The sequence below is a fragment of the Eptesicus fuscus genome, chromosome 3 (assembly GCF_027574615.1).
Source record: "Eptesicus fuscus isolate TK198812 chromosome 3, DD_ASM_mEF_20220401, whole genome shotgun sequence".
NCBI classification, from domain to species: Eukaryota; Metazoa; Chordata; class Mammalia; order Chiroptera; family Vespertilionidae; genus Eptesicus; species Eptesicus fuscus.
Genome location: NC_072475.1, coordinates 66,332,772 through 66,358,500, shown reverse-complemented (window position 1 = coordinate 66,358,500; position 25,729 = coordinate 66,332,772). Strand labels below are relative to the sequence as shown.

Sequence of the window (25,729 nt, the reverse complement as noted above, 5' to 3'; positions counted from 1 at the left end):
CCCCTCTTGGTGATTCATGATGCAAAACCGCATTTTAAAGGCTCTGAAAAGGCCTGCAGTGAAAAAAAATCTAATTAGCTTTTCTTAGCATTGCATTTCCTGTAACTGTTTTTTGTTAGCACATTTTAACATCCTGTAGGCTTTTAGAAGCATTCCTTTTTAAACTATGCTTTTATTGATTTTTCTAGAGAGAGAGGAAGAGAGAGGGATAGAGATAGAAATAGAGAGAGAGAGACATTGGCCAGCTGCCTCCTGCACACCTCCCACTGGGGATTGAGCCTGCAACCCTGGCATGTTCCCTGACAGGGAATCGAACTGGGGACCTCTCGGTTCATAGGTCAATGCTCAACCACTGAGGCACACAGGCCAGGCTAGAACCACTGTTAGGCATTCCTCACTCACCTCCCTTCCACCTCCATCTATAGCCTTGTAGGGTAGGCAGGGGGAATAAAAAGCTCATGTATTCATTTAATCAACAGATACTTACTACAGTCCTACTATGTGCCAAGCACTGTGATGTGACAGATGCTGGGGCTACAATAATGAGCAAGATAACAGGCTCTCTGCACTCAGAGACGCGCTTCCCTGCAGCACCGTTCTGGCGTTAGTCATAGGCTGGATGGGTTGCACCTGGGAAAGGCAGACCCTCAGCAGGGGACCCTCTGCAGCTGGTGGAGCTGGGGTAGAATTATCCCGCCCCTCTGCTCCTGACCCTCCCTCCTCAGCCTGTCCCGTTCCCCACACTTTGCTCCTGCTATAAATAGAGGTGCTGGCAAGCATCCACGTGTTTGTTTTCTCTGCGTGTGCCCGCCGTGCACCCAGGCCACTGCGCTTCACAAGTCGGGGAGAGCTAACAGGAGTTGGGGGCTTCCAGCAGAAGGCAGAGGCTGACAGACGGACTGGAGCATGCTTCAGGCTTCCAAACTGGTATTTATTTTAAGTTTTAGTTGGTTTAAAAGAGCTTTGTAATTGAGAAAGATTGAGGGTGGGTGGGGGACGGAATGTGTATATTTAGGGGTCAGGGAGGTGGTGAAGAAAGTGTGTTTGTATGAGGTCAGATGGGAAAGAAAGTAAACTGTCATGATTCTCGAGCACACTCACCAGCTGGAGCTGGGGCGGGTTGCCGTGAGCACACGTAGGCCTGCACGTGTGCGTGTCTGTGTCCTAGAGGCAGTGAGGCCCAGAGCAGGAAGCCTGGAAGGCCCAGGCGGGGTGTCTGGCCCCGGAGGTATCACCTATTCTCTAACCTCCTTTGTTGGAATACCAGGAATAAATCTGCAATAAGGATCAGACTAATGAAAATACGGGGTGCTCCTAAAAGTAACCCTGAAGAAGGGGGCTATTCAAGTGAGACGCACGGCTGTCCTTCATTGAACAGCTGCTTTGTGCCCGCCATCACTCTGGACGTTGACTAATGGAATCTGTTTTCCTTCGACACCCCTGTGAGGTGGGCTGTGTTGTCCTGTGTCCGTGGGGGAGCTCCAGAAGTCCCGGGTGAGGTTTCTTGCTGGCAGGAAAGTCCAGGAGGAGGTATGCTCCCTGCAGCACGGTCATGCTACCAGCTCCTGGGCTGCCTTCTTCGGCAACTCAGTCATGTCACCCCAAGGCTTAGCTGTTCACTTGCATGCTTCAGATTTCCTGCCCGCATGCATGAGCCTGTGTGCTGCTGGCGTGCTGGGGTTAGAGGCAGTTTTGCCCGACATTGGAATGAGCCCCAGAACCAGACAGGCAAGCAGCAGCAGCCTGATCTCCATCCATTCTGGGTCCCAGCACCTGAGACGGGTTTTGAGCCCTGTGGAGGGTGAGGGTGTGGGCCTGGTGCCATGGGCAGCTTAATCATCATGAGGAAGGGGCATAGCAAAGGACCACAGGGGACAGCTAAATTGGAGTTGGTGGTCATTTTGTGACCCAGCAGAGGACGGCAAAGTCAGTCTTTTAACCCTCAAAGCATCCTAAATGCCCAACTTGGACTAAGAAAAAGCTCCCTTTCTTACTTTATGACTACAGCTCCCACTTGGCGCCTCTCTGCCATGACCTTTCACCTTTGTGTCTCAGGTCCTTATTTGTTCACTCAACAGGAATTCGCTGAGAACTGTGTGTTAGGGCTAACGATGCCCTTGTGAATAAGATCATCGCAGTTCCCAATCCCTGCAGCCCTTGGCCTACCAGTTCGGCCAACTGTGAATAATTCCTGTGATGGTGCGTCCCCGGGGGGCGGGCGGGACTCCCGTGGGGGAGGGTGTGGGGGGGACAGAGCTGGCCCCTAACCGCTGCCTCGCAGAGAGCAGGTGTGGGACTGCCTGTGGGACAGAGCAAGTTTGCTCGGCGCCCACCTCTCCGCACTCCTTCCCCGCCACCCCTGCTTGGATGCTCCAGCAGGGGAGAGCTGTGTCCTCCTGCCTCCTCCCCTGAGGGAGAACCCAAGCCAGATCCCGGAGGGAGACAGGAAGGAGCGGGCAGACACATCGCCTTCTGCTCACGTTCTGCTTTGCCGTGGGAGCCACCCAGACTTCCAGCACCAGATAGGGCTCGGCGGGGAAATGATATTGGAGGTAGGTCTTCACAGCTTAGCAAACATTCATTGGTCACCAGGAGAGAGACTTGTTAATAAGTTACTGTATAGTGAGAAGTGACAGTGACAGAGCGGAGGCCCGGGAGGTCCTCAGAGGCTCCTGTTCACGGCTGCCTTTTTCCTGCCTTCCCTGATGTTCTTGGCTGCGTCTTCCAGGACTTAGCCAGGGAGGGACCCGGGTGATAGGAGGATACTTTTAGGACTTTTGACAGGGCTACGTTGGAGGATTGGCCTGCGCCGAGCGGCGTGTGCCCCTGTGAGCGTGCCCCAGTGTGTGACACGCTTATTTTGTCATTCCTCTGATGCCTTCGCTCGTGCTCTGGTTCCTTGCCTGTACTTGGTAAGACCTGCAGTTTATCTTTGACTTTGATCTTTTCTCGAGGCCACGCCGCATTTTAATTTCGGTGTAATAGGAAGGTGTGTCAGAGCCGCACGTCGACTAGGTTCCAAGTTCCTCAAGGATGGGAAACTGTGCCTAGACTTCCACTACGTCCCCACCACCCTCTGTACCGAGCGTGGATGATCTGGGGGAAACGCCTCCCCTTTGGTTGTGTGGATGTGACATACCCAGATCCTGGCTACCTGGGCTAATACACCTGCTTCTTCCCTTTGCTTTCAGTGGGCTCTGGCAGGTGGTCCGAGTCCACCCTTCCTCTCCCCGAGCCTGCCTAGGATAGTCAGGCTGTGTTCACGCAGGGATCACGAGTGGGATCGGTTTCCTTCGTCCTAAGAGACAGGGCTTGCAGCTGTTGGCATCTGCCTGAGGTGCTGCTCAGGCCCTGGGTCAGGTGTGGTTTTGCACCTTATCTGTGCTGTCTACCCACTCGAATGAATTCCTTTTGCATTGGACCTTTTGTTAACTGTGAGCACCAGGGTGCCCGGAAGTGGGTGCTCCGTTTTCTTTGCCGTCTCTGTTACCATTTTACTTCATTGTGTACCTGTTGGAGGTAGCCCTGGCCAGAGGCTGTAATTGGAAACAGGTGGGTGGGAAAGAGCAGGTGGATTGGATGCGGCTTTGCACCTTCACTGATGAAGTCGGAGGTGAGCTCCTTTCCGGGCTGGGAGTGGGGGTCAGGGACGGATTGGGCTTTGTTTTCCTTTCTATAAACACTTCATAACTTCTTGTCCCAGATGACCTACTGCTTGATGGGATCGTTCCTCTTTCTCTCCAAACAAGTAGAGGCAATATGGAGAAATTATGATTATCATCGTCATCATCAAATGAGTGTGGAGAGGGCATAAACGGGATGGGGGTTGATGGTGGGGAGAGGTTATTAGCTTAAGTGATATAAATGTTGACTAGTTTGGGATGGAAATTGAGAGGCTAGAGACTGAGTCTTGCCACAAGCTTGGGGACACTGTAGCGCTCTCCAGAGACCTGTCCCCGGGCTACTGTGAGGGTCTGTAAAATGTAGGTGTTCCTGCTTTCTTTCAACAAATATTTCTTGAACTTTTGATGCATGTGTGTAAGGCAACAGAACCAGGCCACTGCTTAATTTTGTACAGTTTATAAGGAACAGTGAGCAAAGAGATGATATCATACGTGTCTGGAGCTGTTAAAATGCAACGTGCCCTTGTCTTAAGGGACATTAAAAGCACACCAGGTGGCAGTGCCCCGTATGACATTAGACCTCAGGTGAACGGCTCATAGTCAAGGTCCATGACACCTGTTTCCCCAAATTGCATCACTGCTGTGGGCCAGGCTGCTTTCACGTGTAATCGTATTAACTCTTTTAAGCAGCTCTGCAGAACAGGTGAATCATTCTCATTTCACAGAGTAAACTGAGACGCCGAGATTCAGGGACTTGCCCAAAGCCACCTCCTATCCCGGGTGGAGCTCGTGTCCAAACCCAAGGCTCCCGATCCTGCTGAGTTCCAACACTGTCACTCAGTAGAGGACTATGTCTATAACAAAAATTTGAAATGTGTCCTAAAATCCTTGTGTGATGAAGCATCAAGGAGGGTTTTGATCATCTCTTTCCCCATCTGTAAAGTGGGACAGTAACGCTCCCTGGGCTGTGAAGATGAAAGTGACAATGTCGGGGAAGCCCCTAGCACTGGGCTTGGCACAGGAGGAGCTCTCTGCTCTCCTCCCTCCTACCCTCCCCCTGTGCGCTCGCTCGCGCGCGCTCTCTCTCTCTCTCTCTCTCTCTCTCTCTCTCTCAGCAGCTTTCTTATTTCTCCTTCTCCTACCTTCTCTACTTGCCTCCTCCCACCCTGGCCGAAAGCGCAGGTCCACGCTGGCCAGGCGATAACCTAATCATGGTATAATCCTAGATTAGATTGCCTCCAGTCCAGGGGCTGCAGGAAGCCCCAAGTCTCAAGCGTAGTTGGATGTTTGTTCTGGGAGAAGACGTAAGAAGGAAAACCAAAAAGGTCCTTGAGTGAAACCCCAAACCGTAGGATCACCTGCAGGGACACTGACCTCCCTCAGGCCGTTCAGCCCCTCCCTCCTAGGCTGCCTATACTGATCAAGGGGCCATTTGGTTTTGAAAAATAAAAGCCACAGTTACAGTCAATTCCTTCTAGGAAACCCCCTCCCCCAGGCCCTCCACTGATAACAATGTGTCCCTCCTGTATGTCCATGGTTCAGGTTAACATTTCTTCTGAACCCTGAATTTCTAATATGAACAAACCCTTCTGTTCAGCAGACACTGAGCCCCCAGGATGTGCCAAGGCTTTTGGAGGTGCTAGGATGACACATCCTTGCCTTCAGGAAGTTCATAGTGGGGGTAAGAGGGAAGAGATAAGAGGCCCATTACGGACACGTGGTCAGATCCGTCAGTCACTGTGGACATGTTGTGGGAGGTCTGCAAGGTGCTGTGGAAACTGGCGTGAGGAGCAGTCCCGGGAGCATCAGAGTTCCTCTGATGGGATGGAGGGCGAAGGAGGAGAAGATGGTCCTGGTAGAAGGAAGAGAAGGCGTGAAAATGCCGTGTGCCCAGATTTGAGGGCTTTGGGGAAGAAGACCTGGGGAAGGTGGACTGCAGCCAGTTACAAAGAACCTGGAGGGTTGTGGGAAGGAGTTAGAACTTTATTTATTCATACTCAGATGAGGAGTAATCGAAGGGGGTCTGTTAGCTTATTTGCTTGTTTGTTCTTAACTGATCTCAAAAGGGGGGAAATCATAATTCTTTCACATTTTAAAACCCACTGCTTTTATTTGTTTCATATTCCTTACTAGGTCTCACTCAGCTGCTTACCTCCTTTTTACAAAATGAGATCTATGGGTTTTTTTCCTTAACATCTTTTAAACATTTTTCATGTTGCCACTTGATCTTTATGATTAGCATTTTTAATGGCTGCTTAATGGTTCAATTATTATGCCATAATTTTCTTAAAGAAGTATGCTAGAGTGAAAAGACAAGGGGTTTAAAGTCAAGTGGACCTGGTTCAAATCCTGGCTCCGTGTGATCTTAGACAAACTAGTCACCCTGGGCTTTCATGTCCTCATTTATAGAATGGGTTGATCATGTGCCTACCTTACAGGGCCATTGTGAGAACTCCCTCAAGTGAGCTGAATTGTGCATTATACCCTGCTTGCTCAGTGAATGGTAGCTGCCCACTTACAATTTTTACTGTTTGGTTGTGCTTGATATTCTAGAAAGAAGGTAGGTGGCAATGTGGAGGCTGAGTAGATGGGGAGAAGAGAGAGACAGGGAGCCAGTTTGAGGTCCCTGGACCTACACTGTCCAGTACACTAGCCGCGAGCACCTGAAATGCGGCTAGTCTGAACTGGGATGTGTAGTAAATGTAAACACTACACTTAGAAGACTTAGTATAAAACAAAATGTAAGAGGCCCTCACTAATAATTTTAGTATTGATTACATGTTGAGATGATAATATTTTAGATGTATTGTGTTAAAATATATTAAAAATTATTTTCACTTGTGTTTTAAATGTGGCTTCTAGACATTTTTAAATGATATGTGTAGATTTTGCATTGCGTTGTGTCTCTCTGGCTGCTGACACCAGAGTCAGCGACCACGCGACTAACCAGATCCTGGGGTGGGGTATGGCGAGGCGGGGGCGGGGGGGTGGAGGGGGGGCGGGGAGCCAGGAGACAGGGTTGAGACAGTGTGGGCAGCTGAGTGGGAGGTGATTATCAGCATGGTTTTAGGGACGACAAGAGTATAGATGAGTTCATGTATATGTTTTTATAAGCAGGTCATTAGTGGGTATTCTCAGCAGTGAAATGAAAGGCAGGCATTTGGTCTAGACCAGAGTAGCTGTCCCTGCTTCTTTAAGAGTTAGCCATCCTGGCTCTCACCCACGTGGTGCACCTCGGAGGTAAGATTGCCGACCGAGTGCTCGCTGCAGGGCAGGCTGGGAAGAGCTGGGCTGTGCTGGCAGCAGAGCTCCAGGTGTCCCCGCTTGCTCCTGTGGGGCACTCCTCTGTGACACGACACATGCAGCATGCTGGGGTCGAAACAGCTGGGAATAGACTCCACAGAAAGGAAGACGTTGGAGGAGAAGGAGGAGGAGGACGGGAAGGCGTCTTCTGCAGGGAGGCTCAGCGCTGCCAGCCCTGTCGGACCCTGCTCAGGTGTATGTCTTCTCCGGTTTGGAGCTCTCGGGGAGCAGGCATTGCTGCTTTTGTGGGTCCCTAACGATGTCGGTGGAGATGGTGCTGAGGCGGGTTTCTGGGTGGCATTTCAGATAACCACATGCTATTTAGGTTTCAGAGCCAGGAATTGAAATTGCACCTGGCTCTGGAGAAGCCATGCCACCATCTCCTGCAGGGTTGGTTGGGTATAGGGCCCTAAAAATCAAGATGAAAAATAGAAGCAAAGAAACATTACAAGAACTTTCGTATACTCACCTACAGTGGGTTCCCCTTGGGTTGAACTTAGGAAACCACGGATTTATGATGCATCCCAGTGAGGTTAAGGCCAAGGAGGTGGAATGTATCCAGTTTGGAGGGCAGAAAACCAACCACAGCAAGCACAGGATCTGCTTGGTTTGAGCGGGTTCATCCGACCTGGGCTGCCTGGCTTTGGCCTAGGACAGTGATGGGCAACCTTTTGAGCTTGGTGTTTCAAACTTCGCCAAAAAACTGAGCATAACTCGGGTAGTGTGTCCCTTTGAGGAAAAAACATTATTTCGCGATATTTATAGTTTAAATAACATAAATGTTTCATCCTCGGCATGCGGCCGCCTCAGCGGCCGCGTGTCATCAGAAATGGCACTGACACGCGTGTCAGAGGTTCGCCATCACTGGCCTAGGACAAGGCGGATAACAAAAGGCCCCTGTGACAGACACTGGCGTCACCGAGGCGGGGCACTGTCTTTCTGCTAAAGCCTCTGCCACCCATCTGAACCCCGGCAGCAGCTGGCAGTCAGGGGGAGTTGCAGGCTCCTGGCCGGCAGTGGTGAAACTGCAGGAGCATGTATGTGTACGATTTGTCCAAACACCACTTGCTGAGCTCTTCCTATGTGCTCCACACCCTGGGGGTAACACTTCAGCTGTGGTAGCTTTTGTTTTCTCTCTTGATTTTAAGTTTGTGATTTTCACACCGTCACAGAACGGAACGAATAGCTTTGTTTCACAACGTAGGGAACGGACTCTCCGTTCTCTGAGGAATTCCTTAGTATCTCGGTTACCAATTTTACTCTTTCTGAGACGTTGGGAGAAAAGGGCTCCGTTCCCTTCCCACGTTTTCTGCCCTCTTTCCCTTTTGAGCCCCGGGGAAAGATCCCTCTGACCTCGGGGAGCCCCGGGTCTCACTTCCGGCAGATACGCTCCTGACGAGGCTTCGTCTGCTGGGCAGCCCGCTCAGAGCAGAGGCCCTTTGCCCTCGGTGTGGCCGTGGCGCACCACAGCTGTCAACCACAGCTGGCACACCTTCCTCCACTCCAGCTCAGCCAGAGGAGGACAGGGCCCAGCCTGGACGTTTATTTCTAACGTGGTTTCATCCCATCGCGACACCTGTGACTTCAGGGCCACTGGCCTGACCCCTGGGGGTGGGGGGCGGGGTGGTCACTGGCTTTTGTGACCTTCCCTTGACTGGGACTCGAGATGGTGTTGGGTTGCCCAGGCACAGGTGGCTGAGTAAATACGAAGGTTGGAGCTCAGGTTTGGGCCCGTACCCACCTGCCACACTCTTACACGTGCACACACGTTCAGAGCCACACGCTCCATCCCCTGAGCCGATGCACACTCCACTCTGCTCTCCTGGGAGCTCCCCCTTCTCGCCTCTCCCCACCAGCTTCAACCCCCAGCCCAGCACCACCATCCCCTTCCTCACTCCTAACCCCCAACTCCGCCTTCCTGCGGGCCCAGGCCTCTCCAGGTTACTGCTCTCTTCGGTCCTGGGTCCTTTTGAAAGGAAGCAAGAAAGAAAAAGGGAGGAAAAACAGAAAGAAAGAGGGAAACAGAAGAATGAAACCGGGCCGAAGGGGCAGTGGTGCCTGAGCGAGCTCACTGCATTACAATGAATATGGACTCTATTAAGCTCCGTTCTGCCTGTTAGTGTTTCCCGGGGCAACACAGCCCCCATATGGCAAGCATGCAGCAGATTAGGGTAGGCCCCTGGGCCCCATTGAAGGCCAGGGGCTTGACTGGCAGTTGAACCCCCGTCCCACCTCCCCCTACTCCTCACACTTGACACTGCCTGTGTTTATCTAAAGCAAGGAGGGGGGCCATTTGGAAGGTTTTTGTCCGGCTCTGAGGGAAGGGGAGAGGGGGCTGGGCCGGGCGGGGAGAGGGAGGCTGAGGGGAAGGGGTGGAGGTGGGGTGGGAAGGGGACAGCAGCAGGGAAGGCTTCATACATATTCAAGAGCAGGGTGAATGGAGGGAGAAATAAAGCAGATGGAATTCGTGTTAAAGAACAGCACAATCGCCCTGTTTTGAGCCCTCCAAAAACAAAAAAACAGAAAGCAAAGGGAATGCCTTCTAGGAGAGCAGGAGCTGCGTTTATCCAATTAGCAGGGTTGTCAAATTGAATTTATATGGAATAGGGTGGGGGGTTGAGAAGGGGTGTAGAAGAAAGGAAATGGTTTTCCTTTTCTCTCTTTTTTTCCATTTAGCAATAAAGGTTTGTGTCTGCCCCCCCGCTCCACGCAGTAGATTTTTAAAAAAATCTCTGTAAAGAAATAAGGCTATTTTCAGGAAGGGGTATGTGTGACAAAGAAATGAGACTCCCCGGTAACTTCTTCCTCAAGTGGCTGAGGTGGGGAAAATTCGACTTGTCCAAGAGAGCAGACCTTCCCTTCACTGGAGGCAGAGGGCACTTCTCTCTGTGGGGGATCCTCCGGGCCGGAGTCTATGCCAGGGCCCCCCCTCCCCTTGCCTGGATGGCAAACCCCCCCCCCCCGCCCCCACCTGAGTGGAAATAGGCCCTGTCCATGTTTGTCAGCAGCTGGTTATCAATATTGGCCGCAGTGAGCATGAGAAGCCCAGGTTTTACTATTGTCACCTTGATCATATATTCCCTTCTCAAAAACCATCCATGGTTCCCATCTCCTATGGCAGTGGTCGGCAAACTCATTAGTCAACAGAGCCAAATATCAACAGTACAACAATTGAAATTTCTTTTGAGAGCCAAGTTTTTTAAACTTAAACTTCTTCTAACGCCACTTCTTCAAAATAGACTCGCCCAGGCCGTGGTATTTTGTGGAAGAGCCACACTCAAGGGGCCAAAGAGCTGCATGTGGCTCGAGAGCCGCAGTTTGCCGACCACGGTCCTATGGTATTGAGTTCAAGCTCCTTTTCCTCCTCTTCCACAGCCTGACCCAACCTCATAGTCCTCCCTCGCCTCCTGTCATTCTTCTAGAATAGTCTCCAAAGTGGGCTGCAAGCTGCTGACGGGGAAATACAAGAAATTCCACCCTGGAAGAACATAGTAGCGGCTCTTAATGTTTGTTTCCATCTCAAAAAGGCACAGGAAAGAAACCAAACTCTCCTGATGTTTAATATCGGGATGGACATGGTACCTTCAGCCCGCGTGTCGGGCAAACAGTGCCAGGAGACCTCCACGCACGGAGGCCGGCAGTGGGGACCTCGCTGCCCGTTCATGCACTCCTCACTTTTCCTGTGCTCCGTTAAGTGGATTTACAGATGAGATTACTTAGTTTTAGCTAAACTAACTCTCACAAAAGGACAAGTGGCTTAAAGAGGCTGGGTTGCAGAGCACGCTGATAATCCAAGCGCAGGCAAACAGGAGGGGATGGCAGGGCCGTCCCTTTTCAAGCCACGTTAGGAAGCAAAAACAGTGGTAATGGAATCACTTCTGATGAGAAGTCACCAAATAATTAGCATTCACGCTGAGCGTTTGAAAGAGATTACATCCATGTTATTAGTGATGAGCCTAGGCCTAAATAGGCATGCAGTGTCAGCTTAATGATGTTATAAAACAACCATGATTAACAAGTCATTAAAATACGGTTTCACTTTTACCTCCTCTCTTTTACACTTGAGTTCAGCAGTACCTGCCTCTGATGTATAAATAGATGTGCATGCATAAGGGATATCTGCCCAGACTATTTTACTCACGGGAGCAAGATCAGGAAATCTGGAGACCACTGTTCAAGACAAGCAGCCAAACTGCTCGGTGCACCTCCCCCCCCAGCACCTGCATTCCCACCGGACCACGTCACCTTCCTGCAGCGCCATCCGGCTCCTCACGCCTGCGCCTGCGTATTCCAGAAGGCCCCGTTGCAAACCCTGGGTCCAGAAAACCTTTCCTGAGAACTCGAACTTGAAAACGCGCTCCTCCCTCTGCTCTCATTTGCTATTTCCCCTTTGTGGTGATCAGTGAAGATAGTAAAGATGCTACATGGGAGTAATCCCAAAACTTTAGAGGTTTTGTGCAACAAAAGATTACGCTGCCTTCTCCCATCCCGTGGCCGAGCCCTCTGAAACCTGTGACCTGTGGCCCTGGGACAGGAGAAGGGAGACTTGGAAGCCGCCCTCTAGTTCTCCAGCTCCTAACTGCCTTGGTCTGGAAGTGACACGTGACACGTTCCCTTACACTTCATTGGCCAGCACCGGTCACAGGGCCCTGGGCTCGCGGCAGAGGAGGCTGGAAATGAGGCGCTTAGGGATGTCGGCTGAGCTCGCTGGCTAAATCCACCTTCTATTACCGTGCCTTGCGTACTTGTCTTATATGTAGTAGATTGCAGTAATACTTTTTCTTTCCCAATAATAAAATCAAAATACACCGTTTTTAAATAGGAGACTCACAAAATTTGGATAAGGAATAAGCTAGACGTATGAAGGCTGGCTCAGATTAAGAACCTAAAAACAGTTGTTATTCTCCCCTGTTTGACATCAGAGATGTCTGGGTAGATGATTTAGGGACCAGTCTAGAACTGTGCTGTCCAAGGTAAGTGAACATGTCCTGTGTCACTTCTGGAGCAAGGCAGGTAAGAGCTAGAGAACTAGACCCAGGGGTGACCACTAGCCTTATGTGGCCACTTAAAACTTAACCTTTTGCACTCGGATGTCGAGTGTGACTCGACACGGTTAGCAGTAGAATAAAGGAATCGAGAAAAAGCAAGCGAGTGCAAAGGGTTAAAATACCATTCCTCAGTCACATTAGCTGTAGTTGAGGGATTTCCTAGCCGCAAGTGGCTAGTGGCTCCCTAGCATTTTGCACAGCACAGATGCAGAGCGTCTTCATCAATGCAGAACATGCCGTTGGAGGAGTTTGTGGAAGGAGCGACGAGAGCTTGTTCTAGATTAGGGTGTAAATGGTAAAAGAATGGCAGTGACCACACAGATAGTTACTGTGGCAGGTAATGATCCAGCTAACATTATTCTTAGGCATAAGAAAGTAAGTCCAGAAACACTGTAAGCTGAGTTTTAAAAGCAGTTCTAGCAGTTGGTTAACCCGACCCCAGGAGGCAGTGACAGGATAGTGGGAAGAGCGCTGGCCCAGAGGGAGACCTGACTTGTACCCCGGTGTCTCCTTCCTAACCAGCTGGGACACCTTCTGCAAAGCACTCTTTCCTGAGAACACTCAACACCCATTAGCCATGACTGTTTTCTCTGGGAGTCCCTCCTAATTTAGAATGTTTCCCTTTAATTAGGTCTGTGGGTACAATTTTTTAAGTAAAATGACTTTTAAAAAAATACATTTTTATTGATTTCAGAGTGGAAGGGACAGGGAGAGAGAGAGAGAGAGATAGAAACTCATTGATGAGAGAGAATCGCTGATCTGCTGCCTCCTGCACGCCCCACACGGGGGACCGAGCCTGCAACCCGGGCATGTGCCCTGACCGGAAATTGAACCGCGACCTCCTGGTTCATAGGTCAACGCTCAACCACTGAGCCATGCCGGCGGAGCAGTAAAAATGACTTTTTAAATCCTTCTCCTAAGTCTATCTAAACTCACATGGCCAGCCCTCTGAGAATTCACTCATTTCCCCAGTATTTCCCCCAATGCCACTCCTGTGTGCAGGACCACCCCCCCTTTCTTGAGGCAGAGGGTGGGGGTGGGGGGGGAGTGGGGCCGCCAGCACTCAGCAGTCACGCTGCCACTTAGCATCACCATCTGGGAGGAAACCTCTCTGCCTTCCAAGGTAGTGGGGAAGGCGAATTCCCCACTTTGGGGAGTTGGGAACAAGCAAAAAATGTAATCTGGGCTTAGAAATGTTTCTTTTCTTATGATGCTAGCGCCCCCCCCCCCCCCCCCCCCCAAAAAAAAAAAAACACAACGGAACAAAATTGTGTCAGATCTGTTTCTTGCCACTGAATGTTTCAGCTCTTCTTGGCTATAGGTCACGGGCCATCCAAAGCCGTGTTTTGTGTGTTGGCCACGGAGCTCCCCCTTTCTGAGAGAGCGGCATGGCCCGGGTGACCTGGGGTGACATGTGGCCCCTGCGCTGCGGTCTCCCTCCCACTCCGGCCAGCCAGCCACCCTCTGGGGAAGTTGGAGCTGGCCACCTCCTGCCCATGATCAGCTCTCAGTTGCTTGTGATTTTCTTGCAAAATAAATGCTGAGGCTATAATTTCTCATGCTCGTTCTCAACCTCAGAAGTGTATTCTGTTGTTGTTTTTAGAAAGTTCAAAAACATCTGCTCGGAGGAGCTTGTATTAGTGGGAACACGTATGTCAGCAGTTAAACTTCTCAGACTTATTTTATGTTTCGTGTCCAAATGCCCCTTTAAAAAGCAACTGCTTAAACCTCAGTGAGGAATTCATGACAAGAATTCATTTTCCTTTCTCTCTGCTTTTTGATTCTTATCTTGGTCTCTCCTCTTTTTTCTGAGAAATTGCGTAGAAAATTAGGATCTAGACAGACATTGTTTTGCTGAGAAAAATACCAGGCCTTACTGTTGCCTTCACCCAACTTTGAAGTTGTGCCTTGATCATTTCACAGTGGGGCAGAGTTACTCTGCAGATGGTACTCCAATTAACCTTCTTGCCTTCTTTCACTCATTAAAGCAAAGTGCTCAGAAATCTGCCTCTTCGGAATTATCTTTCTAGACCACTCTCACCAGGTATCCTGGTTCAGGAAGTCACCCCGTTTCCCAGCTGTTAAATAAGATGCATCGTGGTTACAGGGACCCCTGCCCGGCCCCATGTGTTTGTCACAGTTCTGCTCTTGCGTGAAGGAAACCTCACAGTGCCCTGCTTTGGGGTCATTAAATGGTACCTGCTCATAAGGTGGTGTGGGGATTAATGAGTTAACTCCTTCCTGCTCCTCTGGGTACCTGCTTCCTCTCACCCTCTCCCTCCCCAGCGGCATTCTTTTCTCCTTGCTGCTTTTAAAAGCCGGCTGGTGGCGGGCGGCGGCAGTGGGGTCTGTTTCCAGTTTGAACCTGATAAATTACCGAGGGTGCAGAAGTAACAGGAATGGTTTGGCTGGTCCTTGTTAAGCAGGAGGGGGTCAGAGCTGGATTTCCTCAGTAAAACCTTTGTGGACTTTACAACCCAAACACCTCCGCAGCCACCCTGGGCTCAGATGGGAGCCAGCCCTCCCGCCCTCCTGTCTGCTGGTCTTTTTAGCCCTTTATTACTGTGCGTCCACTTGCTGTCTCCCTGCCTCTCTGCCTCCCAGCTTTTCTTCCTTCCTTCCCTTTTTTTCCTTCCATTCTTCTTCCTTCTTTGGGGCAGCGAAGGAACAGGTGTCCCCAAAGCCCTTAAGGAATGGAGGAAACTGGAGGGTGTCCCTACATTCCTATAATGGTAATTCATGCAGTGTTCTAGATAAATATGTTATCTCCTTTGATGGAAAGGAGGCCATTAAAACAAGTATCTGGAAAACCTAGAGGGCACCAAAGCTTGCTTTTTTGGTATGAATTTTTTTCTGGAAATAACTTAAAATTCCTCCCTGTTCTACATCACCCATATTCTAACTCCGTTAAGCACCCACTGGGTGCAGGGTACTGATAGAAAATGTGTGAAAAGGCTCAGCCTTTTGCTCAGTGGTTTAATGTCAACCTGTGAATCAGCAGGTCACGGTTTGATTTCCGGCCACGGCTCGGTCTCCTGTGCAGGATGTACAGGAGGCAGCCAATCAATGATTCTCTTTCATCATTGATATTTCTATCTCTCTCTCCCTCTTTCCTTCCTCTCTGAAATCAATAAAAATATATATTTAACCTTTTGCACTCGGATGTTGAGTGTGACTCGACACGGTTAGCATTAGAATAAAGGAATCGAGAAAAAAGCAAGCGAGTGCAAAGGGTTAAAAAAGAAAGAAAAATGTGTGAAAAGGCTACTATTGTGGTTGAAAGCACAGAGCTGGGTTTCATTCCAGGCCTGCAGTTATGTGAACTAACCCCTGGAACCCAGTGTTCTCACCTGTAAGATGGGGATAACACTCTCCACTTTATAGTGTTTTTATGAAGATTAAAAAAAAAATACCTCCCGCAAAAAACTTAGCAAGGACCCTGTAGTGACAGCAGCCCTGCCTCACGCCCCGACCCCCTCACACCTGTCCCCAGCCACCTCCATTCACATCCTTTGCAGATGTCCTTAATTTCACTTTGCTAATAACATGGCCCTTTGATTTACTGGATTGTCCAAAAAAAGAGCGAAAGCTCTCTCTATACCAAGAGGAAAATATTTCATCTTGTCAAGAAAAAACTCTTGAAAAGCGTCTGTCAGACTTTTCTCTCCAACCTTTTATAGAAAATGTCCCTTGTCCTTTCCCAGAGCGAAGGAGAAGTCTCCGATGTGGGAGACACAGGCAAAGGGAGGGATGGGAAGGCAAAGGGGAAGAGCTCCTCCTTGGAAAACATTCAGAACACGTGTGGCGCTGGTCCTCCGTCTGGTCTGGAGGTGCTTGCTGGGCAGAGCAATGTGCCCTCTTGCCTCCAGCAGCCGGGGGAAAGCCAGGGCAAAGGAGCTTGGAGAAGGGAGAGGTTTAGGCAAACCCCTAGCACAGCAAGAGCCGAAGCCCAGCCTTCGTCCCATGTCCAGAGTGATAACGGTTGAAGAGCTGAGGACCGGCTCCCGCAGCCGACTGTGCAGGCAGCCAGAGCTCCAGACTGGTGCGCACAACGCATCGCTCAGCCGGGGAGCGTGACTCCTTCCCTGAGCTTTCAGTGGTGACGGAGAGTCTTTGAAAGAGTCGCTGGTTAGATAAACTGGTCTAGAAGGGTTAACATTGTGAGTGTATGTCACCCTCCCGGAAATGGCTCCTGGTATTCCCACCTGTGTGTGATTCAGGACGCTGCATCCACTGTCGATGGCCTGCGTGTTGCCTCACTGTCCTCTGGAGCTCACTCCAGGGCCTCCCTGCCCAACAAGGATGTCCCCCCACCTTCCTTCTTGGCCTAATGTGTTCAGTGCAGCAGTGGGAAGCGTGGCAGCAACATCGTGGTTTAGGCTGTGACAGAAGTGTGTGTGAGCGTGTACACCCACCTCCCTGTGATTTTGATGAGTCTTTCAAGGACTGTCGCTTACAGGAGTCTTACAGATACAACACTGTGGCAGGGGAGGAGTTCAAGTCCTAGGAAGGCGGTGAGAGGGTGGCTGGGAGCAGAGATAGGCGGTCGGGCGGCTGGAGGTGCAGTGAAGGCTAGGGCCCACAGGGATGTTGTTCTGGGCGGAGAGGCAGCCTGGTCTGTCCGTCAGTCTCAGGAGTACAGATTTTGTGGGAATAAAAAGGCCGGAATTCCAGCACCAGGGGAGAGAAGGTGGGGCGTGGGCCGATGTGTGACTTTGATATGTTGTGGGACTAGAAGTTACAGACAGGCTGAGGAGGGTAGGTTGATTCTAAGAATAAAAGAGTTCACAGAGATACAGGGATAGGGTTGGTGAGTCCCTGAGACTTTAGGACTCAGTTGCCAACATCCCTAAACGAGGGGCTCCGACGCACTGTAGGGACGCAGCGCTGTCCACCGTGGTCTGTGCTAGTGGCACGTGGCCGCAGACCTCCGGCCTCCTGCAAGCAATGGTAACTGTGCTAGGTGCTCACTGCCCCTGAGTCCTTGCTGCTGTAGCTGCGTCGGGCAAGGCTGCCGCATTCTTACCATCACACAGTCGCCTTCTAGCTCCAGGTGGGGATAGCTTAGAGCATCTTTTGAATGAGAAATGGCGTGAGCGTGTTCTTGGGCCTTCCAGCAGCACAGCAGGCCAGCACCCGGAGTGTCCAGCGTGTCTGATGGAAGCAGGGGGGTGCAGGGACCAAGCAGGCTCCGGCTACCACGTGGGCATCCCAGGCCTTCTCACCACGGCCTTCTCTCTCTCTCTCTCTCTCTCATGACAGAGTGTTGCAGAGGATTGCAGAATCTCTTTGAGTGACTGGTGGCTTATGGGACGTTGGCTTCGGACCCTTTGTCACACACCTGCCGCGTGGGACGATGACGACTCAGAGCGGAAGGAGGCCGGAGGTCACACTCGCCTGCCTCCTCTTGGCCACAGCAGGCTGCTTCGCGGACCTGAGTGAGTCTGCCCTTCCCTTTCTCAGCCTGCCCTTCTCGGAAGAACACTTGCCCCTTAATGCCAGATGGAGGCGCTGCACATTCTACCACAGCCCTTTCAAAAGCCCTTCCTCTTTCGGGATTTCAAAGAACACTCATTCCCCCTGGTTCAGGGACACGCTCAGTAGTACATGATGAGAAATGATCCCAGCAACATCGCAGGGCTTATCATTGGGTATTTTAATCATTTCCGATCCGTCCCAGAGGAGGAGGAACAATAATAGTAACTGCCTTGTTCTGAGCACTTATCCTTGGAGATTATGGCAGGCAGTTTACAGGTTTGTGAGCTTCACAGCAGCCCCGTGAGAAGTATTATTAGCCCCATTTTGCAGATAAGAAACTGAGACCCAAAAAAGGCCAAAGTCACATGGCTCAGAAGCGTGGGACCGGGATTCAGATTCAGGTCTGTCCAACTCCGAACCCGAGTGCTCACCTTTGCAGCCACGGCCACTCCATCCTGCCCTCCGGATTGAGCGCAGGCTGGGGAGGGCACCCTAGTCTTCCGAGAAAGAGCAGCCCCTCTGGTTGCTCGGCTCTGAAAGGCTGCCTGGGGCGGTGCTTCTCAAAGGCCCTGCTGTTGGGAGCCCTAAGAGCGTCACTTCACGGCCGCCTCTGTTCTTCCTGCAGACAAGGTGCCGCAGGTCACCGTGCAGCCTCCCTCCACCGTCCAGAAGCTCGGGGGAACTGTGATCCTGGGCTGCGTGGTGGAGCCGCCGGGGTTGAGCACCACCTGGCGCCTGAACGGGAGGGAACTGAATGGTTCCGATGATGCTCTCGGCGTCCTCATCACCCGCGGGACGCTCGTCATCGCCGCCCTCAGCAACCGCACCGTGGGACGGTACCAGTGTGTGGCCCGGATGCCGGCAGGGGCCGTGGCCAGCGTGCCAGCCACAGTGACACTAGCCAGTGAGTGCTGCTCCTTGCTCCCCGGCCATGGTGCCGACCCTCCTCCTCTCTCCCAGTCTCTCTGGTCTCTCTGCCCTCACCCCCCACCATTCATACCCCCCCGTCATTAGTCTTACCATAAAGGGGTCTTGATCATTGAAATGTAAACTCGCGTGTGGGAGCCGCCCAGCAGTCCCAGGGGCGGGGCCGCGTGCCCTGCGAAGCCACTTTGCGAGCAGGGGACGTGAGTGTCTGGGCTGAGTGTCTAGAAAGAGAGGAACCTGACATGGATGAGCTGTTTCTGTGGCCCCAGGGCTGGGCCATGCCATGCCTTTCCACTTGGTCACTCTGTGGTTTTAGGTGGTTGTGCCAGCCGCTCACTGTCCCCTCCGTCCTCCGAGCTCCATCCTCCCTGCGGCTGCCGTTGGAGCATGGACAGGGCTCTGTGTGGGCTGAACAGAGCCTGCCCGCCCCACTCTTGGCCACCTGCCTCTCTCTGAGGGGCACGCACATTACAAATGCCTGGAGTGTAAACAGCAGCGCACAATGGAAAGGAAACTGCACGACAAGGGGCTAAAGAGAAAGGAAAAGAGGAAGAGATTGGGTGACGGTTTGGTCCCGGGAGGCTGCCGGGAGAGGACTTCCTGCTGCTATGACATGCAATCACCACGTGGGTCTCTCTGACCCAGGCACCCACACACCTTACCTGGATGCTGTCCACTGCACACGTGGCAAATGAGACTTGACTGATTAAACGTCCAAGGCTGGAGAGCCCCCACCCTCACCCCCACTCTTACGTGCCAGGTCTGGAGCCGGGCTAATGAAGAACCACCCCCCCCCCCCCGCCCCTCCTGGAGCCTGAAGTGTAGGGCACGGGGAAACTCTGAGATTAGTGGCGTTTGGGTTTAAACTGACGTCTTCAGAGCTTGCTCCCCTGTGGCTCGCTCAGCAGGGCCCCCTTCTCCCTGGCAGCCCCGCCTTGGGCTTCCAAGTCACCACATCGCCACCCTGCTGGTGAGATGGTCCAGGGGGCCGTGGGTCACACGGGGGACCCTGGGAGGAGAGCGGTGAGGGTGGGGAAGCAGAGAGCAGAGGAGGAAAGACCCTTCTCTCCCCCGGGCTCCCAGATCCCTGAGGGGCTGCCCTCCATGGGAACAGTGGAGCAGCCTTCCCCGTTTCTCAGAAGGGAGGAAGGCAGGGTGGGTCCCGGTCTCCCTCGGGGCCAGGCCCTCCAGCCTGGGCTGCATCTGGGAGCCACTTTGTGGCAGAAGGAGCACCAGGGGATCTGTGTGCCGGCCTCGGGGCGGGGGCGGGGGGCGTGGGGGGGAGGCTCTGGGCTAATAGCTGAGCTGTGGGTGATTGGAGGGCGCAGGAGACTTGGGTGAGGGCGGGGAGGGTGCGGAGGGTCCATCTCTTCATGAAAGGAAAGGTTGAGGTCAGAGCTTCACCTCCTACCATCATACTCCTCCTTTATATTTTTAATTATAATTCAGTTACATTATAGGAAGTTTGGAATATATAGAAAACAGTGTTTCCCCTGAGCCCCCATCACACAACCCTATTACCGTTTTGGAGCACACCCTCCAGTGTTTCTCCAGACCCACACCTTACACCAGGGGTCCTCACACTTTTTAAACAGGGGGCCAGTTCACTGTCCCTCAGACCGTTGGAGGGCCGGACTATAGTTTAAAAAAAAACTATGAACAAATTCCTATGCACACTGCACATATCTTATTTTGAAGTAAAAAAACAAAACGGCAAAAACACCCGCATGTGGCCCGCGGGCCGTAGTTTGTGGCCCGCCTGCCTTACACTGTTGACTACCGAACAGATGGTCTCTACCTTTTCTCCTCTTCCCCTTGACATTGTACGACAAGCATTTTGCATTGGCCATGTGGCCGTTTTTATTTTGTCTCTTTTATTGAGTATTAAATGCATCCGGTAAAGCACGCGGAGTGCGCCAACGTTCAGTGACAGCCTGGCGCGGTTCCCACATGTACACACCGCGTACCATCACTCCGGCAGGTCCCTCGTGCCCCTTCCTAGCTCGCCTGCCCCCACCCCAACCAGAGCAGGATCATCGTTCCCCACGGCCCTGGAACATCCACCAAGAGGCACTGAACCCTTTTCCCATTGCCAGTCAGGTTGCTCCCAGTTGTGCACTCCTACAAATAAGATGTGCGTTTTAGCAACATTTGTGCCTTTGGAGGATAACGCTGCTCATCTCGGAGGGAGAGTCCTTCTGCTAATGGTCAGCACATGTCTGTGAAGCGCAAAAACGCCATCACCATCCATCTGGCCTCATTAGGAGCCGGGCTGAGCCTTTCATTGTTTGGAGAAGGGGAGAGCTGGAGAGGAGGAGATTTGCTTTGGAGCCCTCCTTGTACTTCAAGGTGTATCTGTGTGAGGAAAGACAATTTATAGCTTTATTAAAAAAAAAAAAAAATTCCTGGCCACTTCTTTCTCTAACGCTTAAAGGGATCTGCAGTTGGCAGTGAGGACAAAGGGAAGGGTTTGGTTGCAACCCAAAAAGGCACAGCGAGAGAAGAAGGGGCTTGTGCAGAAGCCAACCGAGTCTTGTTTGAAAGCCAAGAGCTATTGGCTTGTCATTTAGACATGAATCAGAAGTGAAATGTTTGGGCCTGACTAGAAGGACGGAGAGGTTCTAGAAACCGGGAGAACGGGCGGGGAGGGGTTGTGTCCTGGAGAACAGGGAGTCGGCGGAGTGGGACTGCAGCCTCCCAATTTGGAGGCGGCGGCGGGAGAGGCGGGAGAAAGGGGTGCTGTCTTTGGGTGAAGGCCGTGGGGCATTTGGCCCGGACTCAGCAGTTAGATTAAGTTTCCGAAAGCACATTCCTGAGCAGAATGGGGCTGTGTTTTGCTGGTTGGCTGGTGTGCGAGGGAGGCTGAGCCGTAGAGGGATGACCAAAGGCCTAGTCTGCATTTAGCTGCAAGGCTGGGCGGTGGCGTGCTGGTGTGCACGCACGCACACCCCACAGAGTCCGAGACTTCCTTTTCCTCGGGCCTCCTCTGCGCGTGTCCAGATGTTCATCCTCTGACAAAGCCTTTGCTGTGTGGCCTACCTGGCAAGCCTGCCTTCTGCATCTCAGTGAACTCCTGGAGATCCCTGGGAGCTTCGGACGATCGGGGCCAGGGCCTGGCACGAGGATGCGGGGTGTGGAGAGGCCACTCGCAGAGCTTTCCTGGCCCAGACCTCTTCTACCCGGATGCTGGGGGTGGGGGCTGCACCTGGACTTCATCCTGACCTGGTGACGTGGCTTCTGGTCTTCAGGTAGAAGGTTACCACCTGAAGACTCTCACCTGTGCACTCCTACCCTCCACCCCAGGTTGCCCTGGCCGTGTGGATAACGGAGCCTTCACTCTGTGGAGGGGCCTCCCCAATCTCCTCTGTAGAGAATTCTTTTCCTATCGAGCCTACATTTTGTTTGTGGTAAACCTCTCTTGCTGCTAATGCCTCACTTCAAACCACCTTATTTAGTTCTTGCTTTTTGACACGCATCTGACGTTGAGATCCTTGATTCCTTTTACATTTCTTTTCACAAGCTTTATACCAGGGGCCAAACGCTTGCCGTGGCTCAAACGTTCCCACTCTGTGCACCTGAGCCGACAGCAGGAATTGCCAACGGACAGCACAGTCCTCCGCCCAGGCCCCGACTCAGCCGGAGAAGGGTTCTCACAGCACAGCAGTGCGCACAACCGGTTCTCCAGAGCCGACATGCATGTCACAGCCGCTTCCTGTCCCTTCCCTCCAATCATCTGCCGTTCAAGTAATTCCCCTACATAGTTCTTCATTTTCAACTTTTTTTCTAGTTTTTATTCCTTAATTCTCCCAATTATCCTTTCACCCCTAGTTTCCAGTCGAGGTTGGAAATAAATAGGTGGTAGCTGGGTAGGGATTTTAGTCCTCAAGCTCATGTGACGTCCTAGGCTGATGCTGGTGTAATTGAGAGCGGGTCTGTCGCTCCCTGCAGCTCCTCCATCAAGGCCTTCAAGCACTTAGACCGGGCACCCACTGCTGAGCTATCCTCCCTCCGGCAGCAGCGGGCGGCTGGCAGGACAGGAGGGAGTGCTCCTTCGGCAGCGCTCTCCCTGACTCTGTGCCTTTGAGGAAAGGTCAGAAGGTGACAAGGTGCTTTGTTACCTTAATTTAATTCATGAATATGATAAAAGAGCCAAACTGGTCTTATGGGGAAAAAAAGATACTGGGTTTAAATTTTAACTCTGACACTTTGAGTTAATGTGACTTAGAGCAAGTGACCTAATCTACATCGTCACTGCTATGAGATGAGCACAGTATATTACGTCTTCACTCTCATGGCTTTTTCTTTTGAGGATCAAATGAGAGAATATGTGATGGTAATATTTTGAAGCATTTTATACATTCCAGGCGTTTATTCATTCAAACACACGCTTGTGGAGTGTTTCCCTGTGGAGTCTCCGGGCCTGGCTGCCCAGCTCCATCCTGGGAACAGCCCTTTGGAATCCGGAGTCCAGGGTGGCAAAGCGCCAGCCATAGCCGGAACCAAGAGAGAGGATTGCCTTGTTAGGAAGAGAGAGCTCACCCACTTCCTGTGATTTTCTTTACTCCCTATGTACACCTGTTCTCCAACCTGGAGCCCCGCCTCCCGGCTGCCTGTCAGCGCAGCCCGCCGTGTCCCTGCCCTGCCGTCCCTGTGGCCCACGGGTGCCGCGTAGGCCTCTGTTGTACACTGCCACGCGTCCATCCAGCCAGGCTGGGCTGACCCGGCCCCCAGAATGTGAATCCCACAAACTGAAGCCCTGTCTCCTTTAGCTCAGTTCCCCGCAACTCTGATTCCCACCAGATACTTCCTTGGGGTCTTCTAGGCTCTGACCCTGAGCTTAGAACAGGCCATTAAGGACCACTGTAGACGTTTCTTTCTTCAAGTTATGTCTAGCTGCCTTCTTCCCTGTTTTAGTCAGGGTTCTACAGAGAAGCAGAACCAATTTTACATATAAACGTAGAGAGAGAGAAATAGAGACAGGGAAAAAGAGACGAGAAAGAGGTTTAAAGAACTGGCTCCCATGATTGTGGAGGCAGAGAAGTCCAAAATCCATAGGGACTCAGGACCCCCACTTGGGAAACAGCAAACCCTCCGTTCTCCAACCCCGGGTTCAGTATTTGGGTGTTTTAGGGAATGGTATCCCGAGAATTGGGGAGTGTTTGGAATTCCCACCAGGGCACAGTGAGACCTAATGCCGATGGCTGAGGATCTCAGTCTAATGGAGAAGATGGGCTGCAGAACATGGGAGCCAGAGAGCAAGCCAGACCTGTGAGTTGCCTCACAGACATGTAAACGGATCTCAGGGGGCGCTCAGATGAACAGTGATTCAGTTGGGGGTTTGGGGAAGACCCGGAGTTGAGTTTGAAGAATGTGTGGGAGACACCTTTATTTCTAATCTTTTGAGTCCTCTGACCTTCAACAACTAAACTCACCTGTTAGTACTGTGTACGAGACTGAAGCTCAGGCCAGCTGCCGGGATGGGGCAGATACTGGCATAGTGAGTTTAATTTCCGGTGAGGTATTTCCACGGTGGGTTCACTCGGGTCCCCAGTCTAACCACCAGGTGATTGTCTCTTTCTCACTGCGCCTCCTATTCCCCACTCCACTCCCAACACCCATTTCTTGCTGTTTCTCCTCTCTGTTGCCTTTGGGAATGCAATTTTGTGATTCAGAAAGAAACACCTTAGAGTGTTTTTTCCAGCACCACCTCTCTCCTCTCCCCCAGTCCGGTTCGGCCAGCCAATGATTGCTTGACAAAACAAGAAGGAACCCTTCATTGCAAATTGGGAAAACGTTTGTTGTTGGCTTGGATGTCTCCAAGAATCCCTTTGGTTTGGGATGAAGGGTTGGTTATGGTGTGAGGAAGTGTTGGGGGAGGAAAAACCACACAGGTGTCTTCTTGAGCTGCCCCAGGAGGGGAGGGGAGGCTGCAGCTGAAAGCGGGAGGGAGAGGGTTGGTGGCGGCTGACGAGAGTCTCCTTTGCCGGGAGAGACAAGCAGCTCCCTATGGGGGTTCATAGCTGAAAAAGGAGAGCTAGCTTGAGCCTAAAATTTAGCTATTTTGTACTTTGCTACTTGGACAAGAAAATTATCGGGAGACAGCTTAGACCCAAAAGGTGCTAAGAATCTTGAAATCTAAATAGGAAATGATGACGGAGTACCTTATAGCTTTAGGCCAATGTCATATTGACTCTGTTTTCTGCTGGATACAAGCAGAAATTCACAACTCACAAGAAGGTCCCTGATGTTCAGGCGGCACTGGAAGTACTAATCCCATCAGACCTGGCGCAGGTGCCCAGGCAGATCTGTGGTATAAGCTCTGCTCAGGGCAGGGGGGGGGGGGGGGGGGGGGGGAGCGGCTGTCTGCCCTAAGCAGCCAGGCTTCCGATTCTCTATTTAGTAATAGTCAATATTTTCCAAAGGAAGACCTCGAGACCATGGCACATCACCCACCAAGGGCATTCTCAATGCATCCCTCTCTTCTCCGCAGTCTGCTCTCTGCACGCCGCTACACGCTTAAGTAAACCCGGGGCTGTTTTCTAAGCTGTGTGTAGAGTAGAATTATAGACCCAGTGAGCCAGAGCTGAAGGAAGGATTACAGCAGTGCCCCCCACCAGTGATTTCACTTTCCACGGTCAACTGCAGTCCGAAATTATTAAGTGGAAAAAGTCCAGAAATAAAAACATTTCTTCAGTTTTAAGTTGCGCAGTCCCGAGTAGCGTGATGAAATCTCACGCGTCCTGCTCTGTCCTGCCCGTAGCGTGAATCATCCCTTCATCCGGCACCTCCACACTGTTAGCCACTTAGCACCCACCCTGGTTATCAGATCAACTCACGCGGTCTCGCAGCGCTTGTGTTCACGTACCCCTAATTTTACTTAATAACGCCACCTTTACATAACTCATTGCAGCATCATTATTAGAACAATTACTGCTATAATTGTTCTCTTTCATTTGTTATTGTTGTTCGTAACTCAGTGTGCCTAATTTATGAATCCAGCTTTCATAACTGTGTGCGTACAGCCCTGTGCCACTTCACAACGGGGATACATTCTGAGAAATGTGTTGCTAGCCGGTTTCATTGTGGTGCGAACATCGTAGGCTGTACTAACGCGCACCTGCCCGGGACAGCCTATTGCTCCTGCGCTACAAGCCTGGGCGGCATGTTAGCGTGCAAAGCAACAGGAGCGTAAACCTAGCGCGAGAGAAAACGATGCAGTCGAACGCTGCGGTCAACACGGGATGTCTGAGGCTGCTGCTGGCACAGCACTGCATTCTGTTTACAGCAAAACTCTTTTATAGGTAGGAAGAGTACACTCTAAGATAACAATAGAAAGCATAGGGAGCACAT

At 51.7% G+C, this 25,729-nt stretch overlaps 1 protein-coding gene across 2 annotated transcripts in view; it reads left to right on the top strand.

Annotated features, from left to right (window-relative positions):
• The window catches only part of BOC (BOC cell adhesion associated, oncogene regulated), a 73,593-nt gene that overhangs the window by 19,056 nt on the left and 28,808 nt on the right, over positions 1-25,729 (top strand). For both annotated transcript variants that reach the window (XM_054713971.1, XM_054713969.1), the window contains exons 3-4: positions 17,237-17,412; positions 18,078-18,356. In XM_054713971.1, the coding sequence (XP_054569946.1) occupies positions 17,331-17,412; positions 18,078-18,356 (361 nt within the window). In that variant the 5' untranslated portion in view covers positions 17,237-17,330. The remainder of the gene's footprint in view (positions 1-17,236; positions 17,413-18,077; positions 18,357-25,729) is intronic.